This window comes from Camelina sativa, chromosome 14, assembly GCF_030686135.1.
Source record: "Camelina sativa cultivar CO46 ecotype springtype chromosome 14, ASM3068613v1".
Taxonomy (NCBI): Eukaryota; Viridiplantae; Streptophyta; class Magnoliopsida; order Brassicales; family Brassicaceae; genus Camelina; species Camelina sativa.
Window position 1 is genome coordinate 31904016 of NC_141893.1, and position 22236 is coordinate 31926251.

The 22236-nt window shown below is 30.0% G+C and overlaps 2 protein-coding genes and 1 pseudogene across 2 annotated transcripts; all 3 read right to left on the reverse strand.

The window, feature by feature from the left end:
- Positions 1-176: 176 nt before the first annotated feature.
- On the reverse strand, positions 177-2504 carry LOC147928891 (uncharacterized). The gene is made up of 4 exons (XM_087486308.1): positions 2160-2504; positions 2026-2076; positions 1854-1919; positions 177-1436 (listed from the first exon to the last, which is right to left on the reverse strand). Exons 1-4 carry the CDS (start codon positions 2502-2504, stop codon positions 177-179), a joined length of 1722 nt encoding a protein of 573 aa, XP_087342434.1.
- A 765-nt stretch (positions 2505-3269) lies between these two features.
- On the reverse strand, positions 3270-16457 carry LOC109130640 (ACT domain-containing protein ACR5-like; annotated as a pseudogene).
- A 1458-nt stretch (positions 16458-17915) lies between these two features.
- Positions 17916-18362, reverse strand: LOC147928892 (uncharacterized). Its single transcript, XM_087486309.1, has one exon. It carries the CDS (start codon positions 18360-18362, stop codon positions 17916-17918), a length of 447 nt encoding a protein of 148 aa, XP_087342435.1.
- Positions 18363-22236: the final 3874 nt, after the last annotated feature.

A 22236-nucleotide genomic window follows, 5' to 3' on the forward strand; every position in this document is an offset into this window, starting at 1 on the left:
AAAAAAAATTAGTAAAGTTGTATGATATATATCTTTGCATGTCTATTTAGTAAAAGGGTACAGTATATATATTTTATTTGCATGCCTATTTGGTAAATAATATATTATCAAATAAAATATTCCGATTGTAGTTTACTGTGTATATGTTATTTTCAAAACAAAATTGGATTTCTAGATTAGTGGATCGTTAGTATGTAGCCTATGGTGGCGAGTCTTCGCGAGTCTTCGCGAGTCTCTTTTAACAAAGAGTTAATGGACTCAGCACAATTAGATGTCATGATGTTGTACCGGTTAGAAGGAGAATATGCATGTGACCATTTCCTAATATCAGCTAGCCAAAGATATTCTCCAAGTTCCGGATTACCATTGGAAATTTGACTGAACAAATAATCAAAATCATATTGAGTGTAAGCTCTTGAAGCATCATGAACAACTGGAAGGAGAGAAGCAGAAGCTCTAAATCGTGTTTCCAGGTTCTTTTGCAAGTGGAAAGTGCAGATCCCATGATGAGCATGTACATAATTTAATGAAAGCGCAGTTGCAATTGAAGAAGCTCGATCAGACACAAAAACTAGATCCTTTTCATCAGGAATAATAGTTTTCAAACACCGCAAAAACCAATCCCATGATGCATCATTCTCAAAATCAACAACGGCAAAAACAATAGGATATAACTGAAAATTACCATCCTGAGCTGATGCAACAAGCAAAGTCCCTTTATATTTTGATTTCAAATGGGCGCCATCAATAGAAATAACTTTTCTCATCAACTTAAAGCCTCTAATTGATGCACCAAAAGCCAGAAAAGCGTATCTAAACTTATTATCAGAATCAGCTTTGATATAAGTGATAGTACCTGGATTCTTCTTTTCTATCATGTGGGACCAACTCGGTAAAACCTCATAACTATCAGCAGGTATACCCCTAGCAAGTTCTGATGCATGTTCTTGAGCTCTCCATGCTTTTGAGTACGAGACACCAACTCCATGGCCATTCCTAAAAATTTCCATGAGCTGTTTAGGTCTGAGGGGAAGCTTTCCTCCTGCAAAATGGTTACTAACCAAACCAGCCAAAGTCCTTGCAGATGCTTGGCGATGATTAACATTCTTTAAAGCAGAGTCACAGTTGTGCCGACTAATATACTTTCGAACAACAAAGCTATCTGAAGCTTTAACCTTAGTTGCACGTAGCCTCCAACTACATTTTTCATCAATACAATGAAGAACATACCTCTTGTTGTCTGACTTAAAAGTGTGAAACTCAAAACTATGCTTGACTGCATACATCCGCATCTGACTTCTCATTTCTGTTTTGTCTTTGAATAACTTCCCACAAAACCGTGAATCAACATCGATTAGACCAGTTGAGTGTGAAGAATCAGAGGTTGTCATGTTACGAGGAACACTCTCGGCATATGGATTTGGTATTGGTTGAGCCTGAAATTACAAATCAATGAATTTTTAAAAGATTTGTACAGTATTTAAAAGGTTTTACAAGTAATTTCAAAGGATTTAATAACTGTTTACAACTGTTTCAAAGGATTTTTAAAGTGTTTAAATAGATTTACCAAAGGTTTTAAAAGGGGTAATGCCATAGTAAGTTACCTGAGTATGAGTAGTAGCAGTAAAATCATCATCGGTGCCAATATGTTGACTTGAAGAAGCAACAAGAGAACAATAAAAACGAGGAACACTCTCGACATATGGATTTGGTATTGGTTGACCCTGAAAATACAAGTATTTAAAAGGTTTTACAAGTGATTTCTAAGAATTTAATAAGGTTTACAACTGTTTTCAAAGATTTATAAAAGGGGTTGAAAAGGCAATTAAAACATTTATGTCATTGTAAATTACCTGATTATGAGTAGTAGTAAAAACATCAATAGCATTCCCAACAAACAGATTTGAGCTAGTTTGATCCTGAAAGGAGATGTAAAGTATTTAAAAAGTTTTACAAGTGTTTTCAAAGGATTTTATGAGGTTTTGTAAGCAAGAAATAATTAAAAATTCTAAAGTAGAAAGTTACCTGAGTAACAGCAGTAACACTCTCAATAAAAGGAGTAGAGCTAGGTTGGCCCTCATAAAGAAACATTCCTCAAATCAGTTACTTTCTCTAAAACATTATTAGAAAGAATAAGAGAATGAGTTTAAAAAAAATACCTGCTCAACAGTCACACAAAAATCCTCAACAGTAACACATAGATGAAGAACTCCTCCACTTTGTGCATATTTGAGTTTAAAAGCTTCAAGCTGCCTATCATTTCTAATAAAGATAGGAATACTACCTATGGTAGAAGACATAGCAGGCAATGTATAACTAAGCTTTAAACATTGTGCCTGAATATCAATGTCAAAATCTTCTAATAGGATCTTTACCAAATCACTAAATCTAGTATTATCATCAATGTTAATCAAAGAAGCTCCCCTTTCATTATCCATCTCAAATTCCCAATGAATGATGTTGTTCAGCTTCCACAATCCACATACTGAATACAATTCAATCATTTGTACACCCAAACAAGTCATGAGAAAACAAACCAATATCACGAATTACAAAGGAGAGATTTAAAGGAAGATGTGGAAAGATCTAATAAAGGACTTTATAATCACGAACAGATCTAAAGAACAAGTACTTAAGACCTAAAAATATTTTGACAACAAATTTGAAATCGAAACAACAATCTAATAGCTAACACAAACTTGAAATTGAAATCAAATTTAAAATTCAGAAACAAGCTTACATGATGGGAGAATAAGAGACGACGAAGTAAAAGAGAGATTTAAGATTGTCGATGTGAATGCATCAGATCTGAATCGACGACAACGGAGATTGTTGTTTTAATCGGAGATGGTGAGACGACGGAGAAATCGGAGATGGTGAAGAGATGACGGAGAAATCAACGACGGAGAAGATTGTCGGTACTAGATATAATTATAAAGAAGGGCAAAATTGTATTTACGAAATAAATGAAGAGTATAGTTAAAAATGGCCACCAGAAGGAGCATTTTTAAAAAGGGGTACCAAAGAAGGAGCATTAGTGAGAAATTCTTTAAAATAATATACTATTTGTATGTTTAAATGGTAAAATATAAATATTATCGAACAAAATCATCAAAATTTGTCTAGCCAGGAATTTGAAGGGTTTATGTATCTTTCGCTTACCAGAGTTTGGAGTCCACAATCTGATCGTTCTCGTCAAGAAGGAATAATATTTGATTTATTGATTGACGAGACAGGACAGCCCGGTGAAAGAACTTGGAGTTTTTATCTCATTCCTCCAGCCAGCAGATTCTGGACTTTTGACGAAGATACGACTCCTCTGCAGCAGCCAAGGTGCACCATAGCTTACGTGCTTCTTTTTCCAACAGAGCCAAGTGAGGTGATGGGGTTGCTAAGAGAGCTTGTTGGCAGTTTTGGAGTGATGCAAAAGCTTCACTGGTCCTTTTTTCCAAATCAGAGTAGTTATTTTTGCTGAAGTCTGAGATCACCCTTTTCAACGTTTTGAGTTTTTTTTGACACCAAAAACATCTTTGAACAGTCAAACGATAGAGCAGTCCACCATAGTCCGCATTGCGATTGAGCAGAGCTAGGAATTTGAAAGGTTTATGTATCTTTGGCTTACCATTACTACTTGCTTGTCTAATAAGCTATATTATATAAAAAAAAAATTAGTAAAGTTGTATGATATATATCTTTGCATGTCTATTTAGTAAAAGGGTACAATATATATATTTTATTTGCATGCCTATTTGGTAAATAATATATTATCAAATAAAATATTCCGATTGTAGTTTAGTGTGTATATGTTATTTTCAAAACAAAATTGGATTTATAGATTAGTGGATCGTTAGTATGTAGCCTATGGTGGCGACAAAAATATATATATTATTTTCTAATTGGTAAAAGTGTATATTATCGAACAAAAAAATATTTGAACTTTGTAATTTAGCAGTTTGCTATATATGATGTTACTATAACAGAATTTTTTTTTTCTTTTATTTGCATGCTTATTTGGTAAAAGATATATACATTGAACAAATTTTTCAATTGTAGTTAGTTGACCGTTACATATATTATTTTGTAAAAGATAAACCGTGCCAACAAAAAGTTTGGCATTGTATTTTAGTGGACCGTTGTTATGTTGTTACGGCGGCAACAAAACGAAATTGTTATTTTCTTGTCTAATTGGTAAATATATATATTATCAAACAAAAATATTTGAAATTTGGAAATTTAACAGGTGGTTATATATGACGTTATTATAATGACAAAAATGACAAAAAATTAGATAAATTTTATTTGCATGTTCTTTTGATAAAAATGGTATATTACTGATTTTTCAGGTCAGATTGTAGTTCAGTGTACCGACCAAAAAAATAATATACTACTAGGTAATAACCTGCACTGTGTACAGGATAAATCGATTTAAAGAAAATTATTATAAGTAAAATTATTGTCGTAGAACCAATATCTATTTTTGTCAAACATAATATGTAACTAAAGTTTTTTATTTATTTATTCAAATTTGCGTTGTTTTGTGTAAAAACAAAATTTCACCCGTGAAATCATTGAATGTGTAAGAGGTTTTACTATTTATCACAACATATCTTTTGTGTGGTTTAAAAATCAAATTCATATCTCTTATGTTTTATTTTTGTAATCATAACAATTTTGCATGTTTCTTATATAACCATAACAACATCTACTAAATTACTTGGTAGTTTAATTATTTAAAATTATTATCTGTTAGTAACAATCGGATTTTATACCAAATTTTTTGAAGCTAATCTAATTTATTGATTTAATATTTTTGATTAAGTTATTTAAATCTTTGGAGTTAGTCGGTTTGTTAATATTTACTATAAATGACGAATTATTACCGAAAAAACCATTATGAAAAAATTAATGAAATTCCAAAATCAACGTATTCGTGTAAGAATACATTTAAATACGTGAACATGGTAAAGAAAATATTTATAAAATGTTACAATTTATAGCAATATATATTTTTGTGTGTTTTAAAAATCAAATTTATATTTCTGGGTTTTCGAGTAACTCGTATAACAATTTTACATAATCTAATAATCACTCATTATAAATATATTATGATTTTTTGTGGGTGCTAAGTTTATTTATAATGATAAGGGTTATTGTCTCATTTAATAGCACATAGATGAATATACAATTATAACGTATATTCCTATTCAGTTATCAATATTTCCATTTTTAATGAATAATCACACTAAATGTTGAGATTAATTAGTTTACATACTTAGATATATATATTAATAATCACACAACATGATATCCCCTAATTTGTTGTCATTTTTATATTTATTTATGATTATATATAAATCTATATTTATTGGGAATTAAGTTTCTTTTAGTGAGTTGGAGATAATTCAGGGGTAATATACTCTTTTTTATAATCAATTATAATAACTATTGAAAGCTTGTTATTTAAATTATTATCGTAATAATAGTAACATAAAAAATAATATTATATTTTTATATGATTTTGTTAATAAGTTATATGTTCTTTGCTTTTTAGAATTTTTACTTATATTGATTTGAAGATATCAATATTTATATTGATTTCTATATTGATTTTAAGAAATCAATATAACTTTGACTTGTATATTTGTAAGTAAATTTTAGTGAAATTTTGCCTTAAAATAGTATGTAATTATTTAATTAGTTTTAATATGTGATATTTAAATTTGTGTGAGAAATGATACCATATCTAATTATTATTCAGTTAATTGTTAACAAAAAAATATAATGGCATGTTAATGTAATTAAGTAGAAAATTTAAGTTTGTTTTGCTAACAGATGCACAGAGCTCTCTGACGGCGATACATCAATTTTTTCAAGAGTATGCTTCTCTATTAATATATAGGGGATTTGTATGTTTAAATGGTAAAATATAAATATTATCGAACAAAATCATCAAAATTTGTCTAGTAGTTTTCGATACCATGATGACAAAAAAAAAGGATGCACAGCTACAATTTATGTGCATGTTTGGTAAAAATGAATATTTGAACAACGTATAAGCTAGATCCTTGTAATTTAGCAAATTGTTATATATGTCACTAGGTTTTGAATCCACGCTACGCGTGGATATATTTGATATATTTTGATGAAAACTATATATGATTGATGACTGTAGTAAAATATTATCTTATAAAAAAATTAAATTAGTATCAAGGAAAAGGTTAAATTTCAGATACACAATTTTTTGAAATATAAAAATCAGTTGTGTTATAAAATCAAATCTGATAAAAAAATCATGAATTTAACTCGACATCAGTTGTGTTATAAAATCAAATTAAATATGAAAACAATTTTTTGAAATATAAAAATCAGTTGTGTTATTAAATCAAATCCGATAAAAAAATCATGAATTTAACTCGACATCCAGGCGATGGGAATTAAACTGATGACCTCACATATCCTAAACCATTTTTTTGACCACCAGAAAAACAAAACAATTTTATCATCATGAATTTAACTTGTTTTCATATTTAATTGATCACTACCACCTATGTTTTCGTGTTTTTTATTCAATGTTTTCTTATTCTTCATATTCTTTCTTGTCATTTCTATTGTCAAAATTTGTGGTAATCGTCATCATTACTTTTACCGTATGGTTCTTCTCTATACTTTTTTTCTTCTTCATCCTGGTCAACTTCTTCACTTTCTTCCACTAAAAAACCTTTTTTTTAGACTACCACACAACTTGTTAATCCATCAAACTAAAATCCTTTTTTTCTCATAAAAATAAAAAATAAGATAAAAAAAAATTAATGAAAATATCAACTTATCTATAAAATCATACACAAAAATATGTTTTACAGCTCATAAGAAATAAAAAACACAAAAGTAGATAAATAAGATAATTTATGTTTTACATCAATATTTATAATATTTTAAACTTTTAAAAGGTTTCGAAATATAAATTTTGAACCTTTTAAAAAGTTTCAATATTTATAATATTTTAAAATTTTAAAATTTAAAACTTATAATATTTAAAAGCTTTTTAAAAGCTAAGAACTTTAAAAAGTTTCAATATTTATAATATTTAAACTTTTAAAAAGTTTCAATATTTATAATATTTTAAACTTTTAAAATTTAAAAATTATAATATTTAAAAACTTTTTAAAAGCTAAGAACTTTTAAAAGTTTCAATATTTCTAATATTAAAACTTTTAAAATTTTTAAATATTATAATTTATTTTTTGAAACTTTTTAAAGTTTTAATTTGATCAAATAAAAACCCGGATCAAACCGAATATACTTTTAAACTTGGACGCCTGATAAATCAAGCTTTCCTGCTCATTCGTTGTTGGAAGCATATTAATCTTATTTATATTGGTTCTGAACCATTGTCTAAAAATTTTCTAGCCGATGTGGGATATTGTGCATAGTTCTTTTATTTCCATAAATTTAAAATTTTCCTTTTTCTAAAAACTTCTGGAAATTTAAAAAATGTTAATGAATGACATGTCAAATCCTGATTGGTTGTTTAAAATAATTCTTAATATAGAAAATTCTGGAGATTTTAAAAAATGTTAATTAATGAAGTGTCTAATCACAATTGGAGGTTTAAAATCCTATGTGGACGTCTTTAGGAGTTTATATCTCCTACTTTCTATTAGTATAGATTTATTTATTGTATTACCATTTAGATTTTACGTAGTTAGTGTGAAATTATTTAGTCGAACATTTATTTTAAAGCTGTTATAGAGCAAAACTTCTATAAACTAATAATGTCAGGATTATGAATTTTATTAAATTATAGAGTCATTAATTTATCGATAAGTTAATAATAATTAATTAATAGAGAGATTTGTATATTTTTGAAAATTTTCCTATTTAAGAATATGAATTTTTTTGTTATAATATTTTTTTAGAATTTTCTTTATTTATACTCTTTCTACGTTTATAATTTATATATTTTTTATGAATTTTGCCAACTTTATATTGTCTTACTGTTCCATTTTTCTTTGTTTTCTTGACTATTTTTTTTGGTTTGTTTATATTAAAAACATGGTTGGCGTCTTACTTAATTTAGTTTTAATATGTTATTTTGCTAATTTTTCTTAATTACATATATATAAGTTCTTACAATTATTAATTTATGATAGTAATGGAACCTACATGCCAAAGGGTTGATGTCATGTAGTATAAGTAATTTGACATAAATTAATATCATCATAATTGTGCAGTTAAAAACTACTCCTTCCGTTTGATAATATATGATGTTTTAGAGATGATTTTTTGTTTTATAATATAAGATGTTTTCAAGTTTCTGTGAAACTTTAGATTAATTAAATATTTTCTATTATTGTTTTTGATTAGTTGAACTTGTTAAAAGTAAACACTTCTTAATATGAATGTTTTTAGTTAAAATATTATATATTTTGAAATGGAGAAAATATATAATATATCAAAATCGTATGAAAGGCTAATAATAATTGTTAACAAAAAGTTTTACATCATTCCTCCTCTTGCTATATATAAATGATCTTTAGCAATTACGTGAAATTATGGTTTATAAATTTGATAATTTAGCAAAACAAAAGCAATAATAAAAATAGCTTGTTAAAGAAACGCAGATATTGCATTATAGAATCTGGAAAATTTACGAAAAAAAAGAAAAAAAAGCAACGGCACATCTGAGAGAATTTTCGGAAACGTGGCAAAAATCACGAGGACGCACGGCTCAGGAACCACGGTTTAATGCAAAAAACGCGTGAACTCTCTCTTTCACGTCAGACGAAGCCGTTTCGACAAAAATAGCGTTATTAGATTAACGATCATATCTCACGTTGAATTCAAAAAGCTCTTTCTCGTTTCTTATACCGGAACCGGGATACTAACTTTAATTTTAAAGAACGATTATATAGACAATAAGATTTTAACCTGCGGTACACTGGTACCATATTTTTACAACAAAAAAAAATTAAATTTTAAAAAATTGTATTTGTTTGTTAATTTTATTTCTTTTATTTAGTATTTAAGATTGTATAATTGTATTTTAACTGTTAATTATAAAATTAAATTAGTTGTATACCGCAAACACACGACAATTATTTAGTTTTATTTATACTAATGTTATATTTGTACCGTATCGAATTTCTTATGGTTATAAAAATAGAAATTTTTACTGTTTTTTAGATTTAACCCGTGAAAGAATTATTCTTACATTATTATATTTTTAAATTTTTAATGTTTTTAAATTTAATCCGTAAGTTTAAAGTTATTTAGATTTAACCCCAAATAATTATTTTGCCCGCATATTAATTTATATTATAAATACTCCAATTATTAGATTTAACCCGTAAAATAATTATTTTGTATTTTTTATCAGCATATTAATAACCATTTAAAATTTAATTGTTCATATGAAACAATATATTTATTACTGAATATTATAGTTTTTAAAAGAAGAAAATATTGTATAGATATTTTTGGCATATGTTATTAAGTGTAATAAATTTCTTAATATATAAATTGTTTTAGGAAATTATAAACCAAATTTGTAGAGACATTTTAGGAATCTAATTGATTCTGTTTGTATTTGCAATTTTTTAAGGATTAACTTTGTAAATAAGTATAACTTAAAAGACACCAAATGTACTTCAATTTATAGAAACACCACGGGATAATTATTTAGTTTTATTTATTATAATTTGAGAAATCTGAGAAATCAACCCCTAAGTACCTCAAATCAAATAATGTAGATGACTAAATCTACATTTTACAATCAAAATATGTAAAGCAAAAATTTCTATTGAAAGTCTATACAAACAAAATATCTAAAGATAGTTTTGGTGATTTTATGAGATTAAAAATTTAATAGATTGAGCTGTTTTTGGAAAAATCGGAATGTATAGATATTGTTAAGATTTTATGGCAATAAATGTAAGAAATGTTGGTGGATTTAAGAAAGTTTAGTATTTAAGTTTCTCTGTAATATTATTTATGGAATTTTTTATGGGTTAATGTTATAAATAAAAATTTAAATAAGCAAAATTTAAAGAACATAATATAAAATATACTTTAAAAATGTTAATATAGATATATGACTTCATTATATAACCAAGTTAATTCTCTTTCCTAATCCAAAAAAGTTATAGCAAGTGGATATAACGATCGAACAAAAGAATCTGCGTAACACGTATTCCACAAGAGAGATTTGGGGTATTTTCACTCAAGGCGGTAACTAGACATGCAAGTGCTTTTAGAGATTTCTTCTCTATCCATTTTTTTTCCTTTTTAATTAAAAAATCTGCATGTTCGAAGCTTCTATATATATCATCTAGCTATTGATGAGCCAGAGACGTACGTTACAAAGAATAAAGTGTACACGTACGTTTTACAAACATATATAAACACGTAAATGTGGAATATGGGATAGTGTGAACTACAAATATTTATTGCCACGAAGAAACTGAGATTTAGACCATCTTTATCCCAAATATTTTCATAGTTGTCTTAAATATAATTTAATAATAAAATTGGAAAACAACTACACTTTAGAATTAAACAATGTTAGCAAAAACACCTTAAAACTAGGTTTTAATTCGCAGTACACCGCGAGATTATTTTTTTTAGTAGATTAACTATATGTAAATTTTAAATATATATTCCTTATATATCTATATACTAAGTATTAGTCCACGCTATGCGTGGATTGTTTCATAATCACTATTATATTTTTAAAAAATAAGATAAATAAACATGTTATTATTATTTTATTTTTGGTGTACATCAAAATTTAAAAACTATGTAGTATGAGTTTAAATAAACTAAATAAATTAATTTTTCTTTTGACGATAATATATTTGGTACAATCAAGTCCTATGTACTTTCCATGCCATATATTTTTGTAGTTGTAGTCATATTTCAAAATCATTGTGATAACTGTTTTAATAAAATTTATTTTGTGGTCTTAGTGATGCATTATTTTTAGTCATTTATGGTGATAGCTTAAATAGATTTAAAATATTTCAGTTAAGAGAAAATCAAAATAAGAAATGTTAGGTCTGCAATGTCTCATGCATATATAACTAAGTGAGTCTAACAATATATTATTAGACTAATACATTTTCTATGAAAATAAAATAATAAAAACAGCAACTATTTTTATTAGGTTATTATATCTTAAAGTATTCAATTGTGTATAGACTATGATTCATATAAAATGATAAAATTACATTTAGAAAAAATAATTAACATTTTATGGCATTATAAATACATAAACATAAATACTATTTATTTTATTAATAAACAGTAAGACCTACAATGGAACTTAAGTTTCCTCTTTTCAATATATATAATATTATATACTTCTATTATAACACTAAAAAATTTGGACGTTTTACTTTAACTTTATTTAGGCTATTGTCTAACATTAGTATGTAAAGTCATAAATTTTCTGAAAAATAAATTTTTGTAAGATTTTGAGATCTACTCAGAATTTAATTTAAAAATATAAATTTTAAATTTGTAAGCAATGATTATTAAAAACTTAATAATTCATCACATATGGAGGGAGTATAAGACCCTCGTGCATTATTCTATATCTAAAATTATAAATTTAGAGTTTGGAGATAGAGAATATGTAAATAATAGAGAAATATGAAAAGAGAAGTAACAAATTAGCTCTTCACAAAAAAAAGAAAAGAAAAAACAAATCATCTTCACCAAAAAAAAGGCTAGAGTATACAGCATAATGCATATTTTCTGAGGGTTAGGATAGCTAGAATCAACTATTTATAATAAATAAGATTTCTATGGGTTATGAGTTTTAAAAAAAAAAAATCATACGTAAATTCATACATTATTGTAGTAATTGCACAATATAACTGTCAATTGAAAGTTGACACAGTCAATTAGGAAAATCATAATGGTGGTAAGTGGGTGGTTAACTTCAAAATGAATTATATGGGCATTTAATAGTAGGCAGTAATATTGTAATTATGGATTTGTAATTATGATATATATTCATACGTAAATTCATATGTAGTAATTGCACAATATGTAACTGTCAATTGAAAGTTGACACAATCAATTAGAAAAATCATAATGGTGGTAAGTGGGTGATTAACTTCAAAATGAATTATATGGGCATTTAATAGTAGCAAGTTATATTGAAATTATGGATTTGTAATTATGATTTATAAAGAAAAATAAAATAAAAATATAAAAAAAAATATTAAATGAAAATCAGCCAATAAGAAGAGAGTGAAACCTTACTTTTATATATATGATTATTTAGGTTTACCGGTTAAAAAATTTAGGTTTACCGGTTTAAATTGTTAAATTCACAATATAACTTGTGGTATACCTAGTACTGTTTGTTTATTTTATATAATCTTAATTTAATAAACTCAATTAGATATGCCTAATATTCTAATGTCACAAAATAATGAACTGATGATTTACTAACATTTTATGATATAATTTTTAATTTATATTAATACCCAAACCCATCCCGCTAGATATCTAAACACAAATTTTCTTCTTTGCTTAAGTACAATATGCACATTTTTCAAAATCCAAATAAGGAAAAATACAAAAAAAAAATAGTTCCATTAGTTTTATGTATTTTATGATGATTTAAAGCAATTAAACTAAATAAATCAAACAAAGATGATAGGAAAATCATAATTTTAATTAAAAATTATTGTTTTATATTTCAAACAAAATCTTTTAATTGTGTTTGGTTATGAGGATAGTAGATAATTAATTCAAGATATTGTTTAGATACATGTACTGTATATAAGTATTTTTCATATTCCGTATTTACATTTGATAAACTTCCTAATCTATTATTTAAATCAATAGTAATGCATTTTATATAATATCTTAGAAAAGAAAAGATTCTCTTTAAAATATATTTTGAAAATATTAATATATATGATTTCTAACTACATAGCCACACATATGAACTACCCAAATGTCATTTTAACTACACCAACAACACCCAAAAAGACGAATAATGCATAGTGACATACCCAAAAAACTTATACTATGTTGTGTACTTCTTTTCAGTAATTTATTAATAGATTTCGATAATTAAAGGTTTATATATATTGTAATTTAAATAGATTGGGCAACCAACCTTGGAGTTCTCTTTTAATTTAATTAATGTTTGGTTCAAAAAAATAGATTGAACAAAACCAAAACCAAAACAATTATGTATTGACGTAAAGATTAATTTGGGATTTTCACATATATTTTTATTGTTAGCATTAAATATTGTAATGAATTAAGGAGATATTTTAGGAATTTTACAAACAAATATTTAACGAGACATTGTAATTAGTCATTGATTGATTAAAGAGATATTTTAGGAATTTTTATTCTGCACAAAATCTTGGTTTTAAATTTCATTTTATAATTTATAAATTTAAATTTTAATACTAATGGCATTCCTTGTAAATAAATACCAACTTCAGGATTTATTTCATAAATGTCTCTAAAAATGTATATATAGATAGATAGATATAGATGAGTTTCATTTTAAAGATACCTTCATATTATTTTTTAATTTTTTAATTTTTTAATTTTTTAATTTTTTAATTTTTAAAAAAATTTTAAGACTCCCTAAATAAACAATAGATGCTCTTACAATTAATAATTCCCTAAAATATCTAAGATAAAATCCCTAGTGAAACACTCGTGATAGAAAACCAAAACAGTGTGATACTCAAGCTCAACTAATCCGACATTTGGCTCACGAAGTAGCTGATTTTCGTTGTAAAAAATTTCAATATATTACGAGACTACTCGTTTCATCATCCTTGAGCTTTTAAAGTCAACTAGGATAGTATCCGCGCTACGTCGTGAGATTATTTTTTATTTTTTATATTATTTTTTAGATTATTTTGTATGGTGTTGTTTGTAATTAAAAATCATTATTAATATAGTTTTTGACAAAATGTTCATTGGTTGCTTTTTATGTTGTATTGGTTGTTATAATTATTAGCTGTTTTTTTTTTTTTATTATTGTCATGGAATTGTAAAATATAACCAGTTTCGTTTTTTCTTGTATTAGGATGTATTGGAGGACCATTAGTACCCTTAGTTTTTTTTGTTTTGTTTTAATTAATTTTGGATGTTAATTTTTATTTAGTGGCATCTACTCTGTTGGTTTTTTTGTGTATGCTTTTTATTATTGGTAGAATAGCTAAATCGTATTGTTTATGTAACGTAAAATACCTACTTGGATTTAAGAATAATTGTTTGCTTTTTGAGAAATTCCTCAAAATAATACTAAAAATATTTTTTTCCAAAAATACCATACTTTAGTTTTTTTCTCCAAAAATATCACAATTTTTTTTTCCAAAAACACCACAAACACAAAAAAAAAAATTGATTTTGAAGGGTGTTTATTTATTTAGGTTTGGGTTAATAAGTTTAGTCTTAGGATATAGTTTTTAGGGGGTAGGGTTTAGTATTTAGAATTTAAGAATTAATTTTTAGTATTAAACCTTTATTTTAATTTTTTGGTATTTTTGGAAAAAAAACTGAAGTGTGGTATTTTTTGAAAAAAAAAATACATATTTTAGTGGTATTTATAAGAATTGCCATTGTTTTTTTTACATAAGACCGTAGATTATGAAATGAGTTTTATAATCGAGAATAGTTGTTTGGAAAATATGAAATGTTACTTTTCCGACTTAATTTTCTTCTTTCTTGGTTATCTTCACCTGCATTATATATTTGTTTCATTTTGGTTTTATTGGAGATATTTAATGGGTAACGTATTACTATTATGTTTGTTTTGTTTGGAAATACATGTGTCTTTGTCGTGGAAATTGTTGAATATCTCTTTGTAAATGACATTTTTGATTGATGCCTTCATTTTTAGGTGACTTTTGATAATGCAACATAGAGTTATCCGTATACATATGTCCTGTTGGTGGTACCTTGTAATCATTAAAATGAAAAAACATGATTGATGATTCACGTAAGCTCATGATAATTTGAACGTCTTGAATGACTTTCGTCATAATCCGTTGGAAAATTTTGTAATATTTGTTGAACTATTTTTTGAATTAATTGATTTCATACTGTTTCTCTTTTTGTTTTTATTTTTCTGGTTAAAAATCCAGTTTGCATAAACTCATTTGTTCTTATTGTACTTCCATATTTAATATATGGAAAATAATTCAGTAATTTATTTTACAACGGTTTATGCAATAACGTAAATATAAATATAATTAGGTAGTTGCTAAATACATTGAACTTCTTACTTTAGTACTTAGTAACAAAGATATAGTATTTCTTACATGGTACTTAGTACTTGGTACTACATATTCCATTTCCGTCAAAGAAAAGACGGTATCAAAAAGAAGCTTTGATATTTCTTTACATTTGATCATCACAATTGAGTAATCTAAATCATGCAAATTGGAGACATCCACATCTGGAACTATTCTCCCACATTTATCCTCATCATCAACATTATTCTCCCATTCATCGTAATTTCTATAAGCAAACATCAATTGATGAAGCTTACGGTCCGTGTGAGTTTCATTGAGAGCAGATTACACCATGATTTTCGGTTCACATAATCTTCTGCCACTACGTCAACTTGTAAGCACATAACGAAGAAGTTTCCTGATTTTGGATAACCTATCTGGATCGGTGATTGTACAGCAGGTTTCTTCTTATGTTACTTGCAAAACCGCTGCTGCTTTTGCTTTATGCGTCCATATCTCAACATTTACTACATTGGATTGCAGATCCATCAGAACAGCGAAAGCTCATAAAAAAAACCAGGTCTGTCAGTTCTTGTAAGCTCAATCACAGAGAAGTCGACATATTGTTTGACACCAATAGATGATCTCATTGATGGACTGAAGTAAGAAGACTCATCAGGACACAGAGACTGCTACAATCACACACCAAAGAAAGAGTTGATAACCGTATTATCAAAACTAACCAAAATTGAATATAAACCAAGAAAATGATCGCTATTACTTAATGTACAAATATATTCAAGAACGATATCATTGGTGACTTTGTTCATGATCAGTAACACTGAAAACATCCATGAACCAGCCACCATCAAATGAGATATAATTAAGCTTTCTTAATGGTGAGATTAAGCTCAGTTAGAACTTGAACAACCTCCAGAAGTATTCAATGTTTATTCATACTATCCACCTATAACAAAACACAAAATGTTTATACTCATTTCTTCCATTCTACTCAAACCAAACCTAACCCGGTGAAAATTTTGATTACCTTAATGATAGTGACATCCTTGCATACCTCATTATCGATCACAATCCTAAAATGAAAATCAAATTAAAAACTCAGCCTAAAATCGAAAAGATAGATCATAACTTATGGAAGAAGAACAAAACAAATTCAATTTACCTTGGTGGATTCACTCTTTTAATGAACTTTGCAATCTTATCATCCATATTATATGAATATCTCAATCAAAAATCTGGAAAAAAACTGATATTAACACGAACCGAAAACACAATTGGTTCAATCAAAACGAAGACCCCTTTCAAAAGGGAAATAAAAACAAAGACTAAACCCTAGAAAGATTAAAAAACAAAGCAAAGACAAAAAATGCCTAAAATTGAACAAAACACAGTTTTGGAAACTAATCAACAAAGACAAATCCAGAAAAAAATCAATCATCAAAGTGGAATTAAACATAAACAGAAACAAGTAAACGAACCCATTCTCGATTCGTTTGGTGATTTGTGTAAAAGAGAATCAAAAGGAGAAAAACTAAATGGTAAGGAATAAGAAACTGGATCAACTTAATGAAATTGAGAACTAACCTGGTGGATGAGGGAAGTCAGATCGGAGGTGAGCTTGTTGTTGTTCTCTGCGAGCGGATCGCTCGTCCAAAATGATGTAGAAGAAGAGCTTGACAAAGTTATTTTTTAATTTAAAATCGTGAATATTTCGGAATGTTGCCAGGTAAGAAAAAACTGGGCTGAGCTGTTTTAATTGTCTTAATTTAATTGGTCACACGTTTTAACTGATGTGTCACTTTCAGAATTGTTCTCAATGCTGATGTGTCAAGCTCTGAAGAGAAACCAAAGACTTTTATTGTATTGATGAATTGGGATTCACAGTATATGAAGTGTATATTATATATAACATTATGTCGTCATAAGAAGTTCGATCACAGTTATTACGACGTACAATAGGTATGCACATGTTTACCACAAGAAGCCACGTGCATACCTGACTGGAACTCAGATCTTTAGAGAAATAAAAACATAAATTAGGGCCGAACTGAACTATCTAGGAGCGAACTGGACTCAAACAGAACAAGACGAAATCAGGCCGAAATTGAGATAAATCCACTTGACCATCATTGTTGACATTCTACTTCAATATACCACATTTTTTTTTGTCAAAAATACCACATTTTTTTCCAATAATACCACCAACACAAAAATGGATTTTTAAGAGTGTCTTTCTTTTTAGGTTGGATTGACAATTTTAGATTTAGAATATAGATTCTAGATTGTAGGATTTAGTGTTTGAGATTTAAGAATTATTTTTTAATATTAAAACTTTAGTTAAATTTTGTGGTTTTTTTGGAAGATAAAAAATTTATTAATATTTTTGGAAAAACCTTAAAATGACATTTTTGAAGAAAAAATCTCATTTTAGTGGTATTTATGAGAATTATTAAGATTAATGTGTCTGTTATTATTCTATAACGATCATTAAAAACAAGCAAAATAAATTAACACTAGTCATTTAAAACATCATTTTTTTTGTAACTATGTGAATTTTCATTACTGAAACTCGATTGTAGAAATTACAATAGCGTGGGAAACAAAAAGATAACCCCTGCCCAAAAAAATAAAAAGAGAGGGTTAACTGTTTATACCCTTTACATGAAAGGAAAATTATAGAAATGTCAGCCAATCTTGAAGAAGATCTTTAAAGTTTTTGCGGTGCTTCTTTGCGATGATGGCATCTCGGATTTGCCTGTCGAGGAGCTTGAAGAGAACATGTGGACTAGTTGCCTTGTTGTTGTGTAGTCTTGCATTCCTCTCAAACCATATAGTGTAAAGCAGTGCCTGTGCGACTAGACACCTCAGAGTTAAGGAGGAAGTGGAGTCGTTGACGTCTAACCAAGCGGTAAGAGCATTCCAAGTGTGAAAGACGAAAGGCCTATATCCCAGACGCCTTGTTGCCTCTGTCCACAGGTCCTCGCTAAGGTCACAGTGGAGGAATAAATGCTCTCTGTCTTCTGGAAACCTGCCACATACACAACAAGTTTTTTCGATTTGTATTCCCCAATGGGCCAGTCTTGTTCGAGTTGGTAATCTGTCAAGATGCATCAGCCACATCATGAAAGCGTGCCTTGGGATTGCTCCTTTGTACTAGACTTGGTTGGTCCAGGATTGTGGGGGTTATCTTGGGCGTAAGACTTCCCAGGTCTTCATTGTGCTGAAGTGTTCAAGCTCCATATCATCAATTTTCCAAGTGAACGTGTCTGGCTCTGAACATAGCGTTGGTAACGGTACGGTTGTGAGATGAATCTGCAGGGCTTCAGCTTGCAGCGATCTCGCAGGTCTGAGGATCCACCCATTGGGTGAGCATGCTTGTGCCACAGTCCTCAGGAGTGATACACTCGTTTGGGAAGGTCCCGTTGGCCCCATAAAATCCAACAAAGGTCCAAATGGAGTCCAAGAGTCGTTCCAAAAGCTTGTTGTCTTCCCATTACCCACATTACACCTAAGAAAAACAAGAGCCAGAGAACGCAGGTGGAGGATTGTTCGCCAAGTCCAAGAGGTTTGTTTCTCTGCATCAATTTGCCAGAACACTTCGTCTTTGATCTTGTTGTTCCGTAGCCAATCCGCCCAAAGGGAGTCTCTGGCAGTTAGCAGTCGCCAGATGAGCTTAAGACAGAGAGTTTTGTTCCATCGGTTTAAGCTACGAAAACCTAGGCCACCCTCTTCTTTAGGCAGACATAAGGATAACCAAGCGACTTTTGCGTTTGGCTTTTTAGAAATATCCCCACACCACAAGAACCTGGTACATTGACTCTCGATGATCTTCACACATCCTTTGGGGAGAATAAAAGCCGAGGCCCAAAAATTGATAATTCCATAGATAACAGAAGAGATCAATTCTTTCCTGTCTGCAAATGAAAGGGCACTCGCAGTCCAAGAGGAAAATTTTCCTGCTATTTTGTCTATTAGAGGTCTATAATCTGAGATCCGGAGCTTTTTATGCATCAAGGGCAAACCAAGGTAGCAAATAGGGAGTGAACCAAGGTTGAAGCCAAGCGAATTAAACTGTAAGGTTTCATCCTGGTTCACTCCTACTAGGTAGAGATCTGTCTTGTCTTTGTTCATTAAAAGGCCAGATAAGACCGAGAACTGCTGTAACACTATTGAGATGTTCTCCAGAGAATCTTTTTTACCATCAAAGAAAACCATCATGTCGTCAGCAAAAGCCAGAAGGAGGCACTTGAGGATTTGACGCTTGGGGATGAAAGCCAATGTGGTTGGTGTTGAACTTGCTAGTCAGCATTTGTGTGAAGACCTCCATTGCAATCGTGAACAAGTAAGGGGAAATAGAATCTCCTTGTCTCAGCCCCTTAGCCCCTTTGAAATAGCCACAACTCTCACCATTAACACAAACCGAGAAAGTAGGAGTCGTTATGCACTCAGTGATGAGCTTGACAAAGTGGTCTGGGAATGCCATGGTCCTTAGTACATTGATGATGAACTGCCAGTCAACCGAATCAAAGGCTGTCTTCAAATCCACCTTCAACATGCCTCTTGTAGAGATATTTTTCTGATTATATCCTTGCACCAGTTCTGTTGCTAATAAAACATTTTCAACCAACAGTCTACCCGGGATGAAAGCAGATTGCGAATTTGCTATAAGATCAGGTAAGACAGTTTTGAGGCGATTGACAAGGAGCTTCGAGATTACCTTGTATATGGAGTTGCAGCAGGCAATAGGTCTAAATTCAGACATTCTTGAAGCATTAGGCGTTTTTGGTACCAAGGTTAGCAGGGTAGTGTTCCACTGCTTAAGGAGCTGGCCGGATTTATAAAATTCCATTATAGTTTCTACCATATCCGGACCAACAGTGTCCCAATGAGCTGTGAAGAACTCCGCACTATATCCATCTGGGCCCGAAGCCTTGTTTTTTGGAAGAGAGAAAAATCCTTTCCTGATCTCCTCCGGAGTGAAAGGTGAAGAGAGGACATGGATTGCTGATTGCGAGCATCTTTGGGGCACAATATCCGCAAGCTCCTCAACCGTAGGAGGTTGTGTTGGTCCTTTATCACCTAGTAGAGATTTGTAAAAACCAACTGCCATTTGCTGAATGCCGAGTTTGGAGTCCACAATCTGATCGTTCTCATCAAGAAGGAATAATATTTGATTTAGTGATTGACGAGACAGGACAGCCCGGTGAAAGAACTTGGAGCTTTTATCTCCTTCCTCCAGCCAGCAGATTCTGGACTTTTGACGAAGATACGACTCCTCTGCAGCAGCCAAGGTGCACCATAGCTTATGTGATTCTTTTTCCAATAGAGCCAAGTGAGGTGACGGGGTTGCTAAGAGAGCTTGTTGGCATTTTTGGAGTGATACAAAAGCTTCACTAGTCCTTTTTTCCAAATCAGAGTAGTTATCTCTGCTGAAGTCTAAGATCACCCTTTTCAACGTTTTGAGTTTTTTTGACACCAACAACATCTTTGAACAGTCAAACGATAGAGCATTCCACCATAGTTTGATAAGAGGGGCAAAGTCCGCATTGTGATTGAGCAGAGCCACGAATTTGAAGGGTTTATGTATCTTTGGCTTACCAGAGTCCTCAAAAACGCAAGAGGGGCTATGGTCTGAGAACCCAGGATCACCAAAGACACCCAACAAATTTGGAAAAACAGACATCCATGTGTCATAGACCAAAATTCTATCAAGCTGCTTTGATATGGGATCAATGGAGTGCTTGTTGGACCAGGTGAAAGTATTACCGCAGTATGGGAGATCCGAGAGTTGGGAAACAGTGAGACATTGCATAAGGTCTCGCATACCTCTTGTAGTTGTGATTGCACCAGGGACTGAGTGTTCCTCAGGAGATAGAATTTGGTTAAAATCCCCTGTAACTAACCAGGGCCTGTTCTCCACTGCAGATGAACTCTCTAGAAGTTGAATCTCCAACCATAAATTTTCCCTTTCCTCACTACACGTTTACGACGCATATACTATAAACACCACCATTTCCTCTGACACAAAAGGGAGTTTTACCAGACAAGTGATCATCGGGAAGGACTTTGATAAAATTGTGACATTTACAGAAGGGTGCCACTGATAAAAGGATTTTCACCCAGGGTATCAATTCCCTATGCAGTTGTAGTACAAAGGGTTATCAATCCAAATGGTTGTTTATGCTAGCAGGAAGGATGCAATCAGAACAATGCAAGTCAAGCCAGGCAAAAGATGGTTTTGATCTAACAATCCTAGAATGAATAAAGAAAGAATATAAGCAAGAAACCACACGACCAAGCATTCGAGTACAGGATCAGGTGGGGTGATCGAGTAAGCAAAGAAGGTATGAACAACTCGAGGTGTTACTCGAAGCAGGTGATCATGTACCTGTTTTGGTAATGGGTCGAGTGATGAATAAAAATGCAAACAATTAAAATACGAAAGCTTCTAAGGATGGGGTAATCGAATCCTAAGCTTTCCTGACCAATACAGATGTCTTACATGCCTCAAGCAAATATTCCCTAGACAATGAATCTCTAAAATCTTGTTAAAACACTCTCGTGATAGAAACAATCAACCTTAATCACTTCCCTACCCAACTCTCGTTGGAGAAAAATGACCAAACAGGCAGTAAGAACCGATTCATTATTGTCAATAAACCCCTTACTCATCTAATCTCTTAGGCTAAGTGAGTAAATCTCTAGGTTAGGCTGAAAAAAATGCAAGATATGGATAACAAGGGATGCTAAAAACATGTAAATTAGAGAGTTATCAGACCTCCAAACTTAAATCTTGCTAGTTCTCTAGCAAGGAAGTAAGAGGGTGCGGTTTGAAAATGGGTGCTCATAACCTTTATATGCTAAGAGAATGATTCAAGCTATAGTCCTTAAAGATAGTTTAATGGTGCTAAGATCAATCAACATACTTACAAATATTTTTCTATGCTTATTACCATGCATCGATCTAGTTCAACCTCCAACTAAAAGTAAAGAA

Coding starts and splice junctions, on each gene's coding strand:
- LOC147928891 (XM_087486308.1), bottom strand. CDS start 2,504: ATGATTGAATTGTATTCAGTATGTGGATTGTGGAAGCTGAACAACATC. Junction 1,920..2,025: donor GTGTTACTGCTGTTACTCAG/GTAACTTTCTAC, acceptor ATCTCCTTTCAG/GATCAAACTAGCTCAAATCT. Junction 1,437..1,853: donor TTACTACTACTCATAATCAG/GTAATTTACAAT, acceptor TTGTAATTTCAG/GCTCAACCAATACCAAATCC.
- LOC147928892 (XM_087486309.1), bottom strand. CDS start 18,362: ATGTGGCTGATGCATCTTGACAGATTACCAACTCGAACAAGACTGGCC.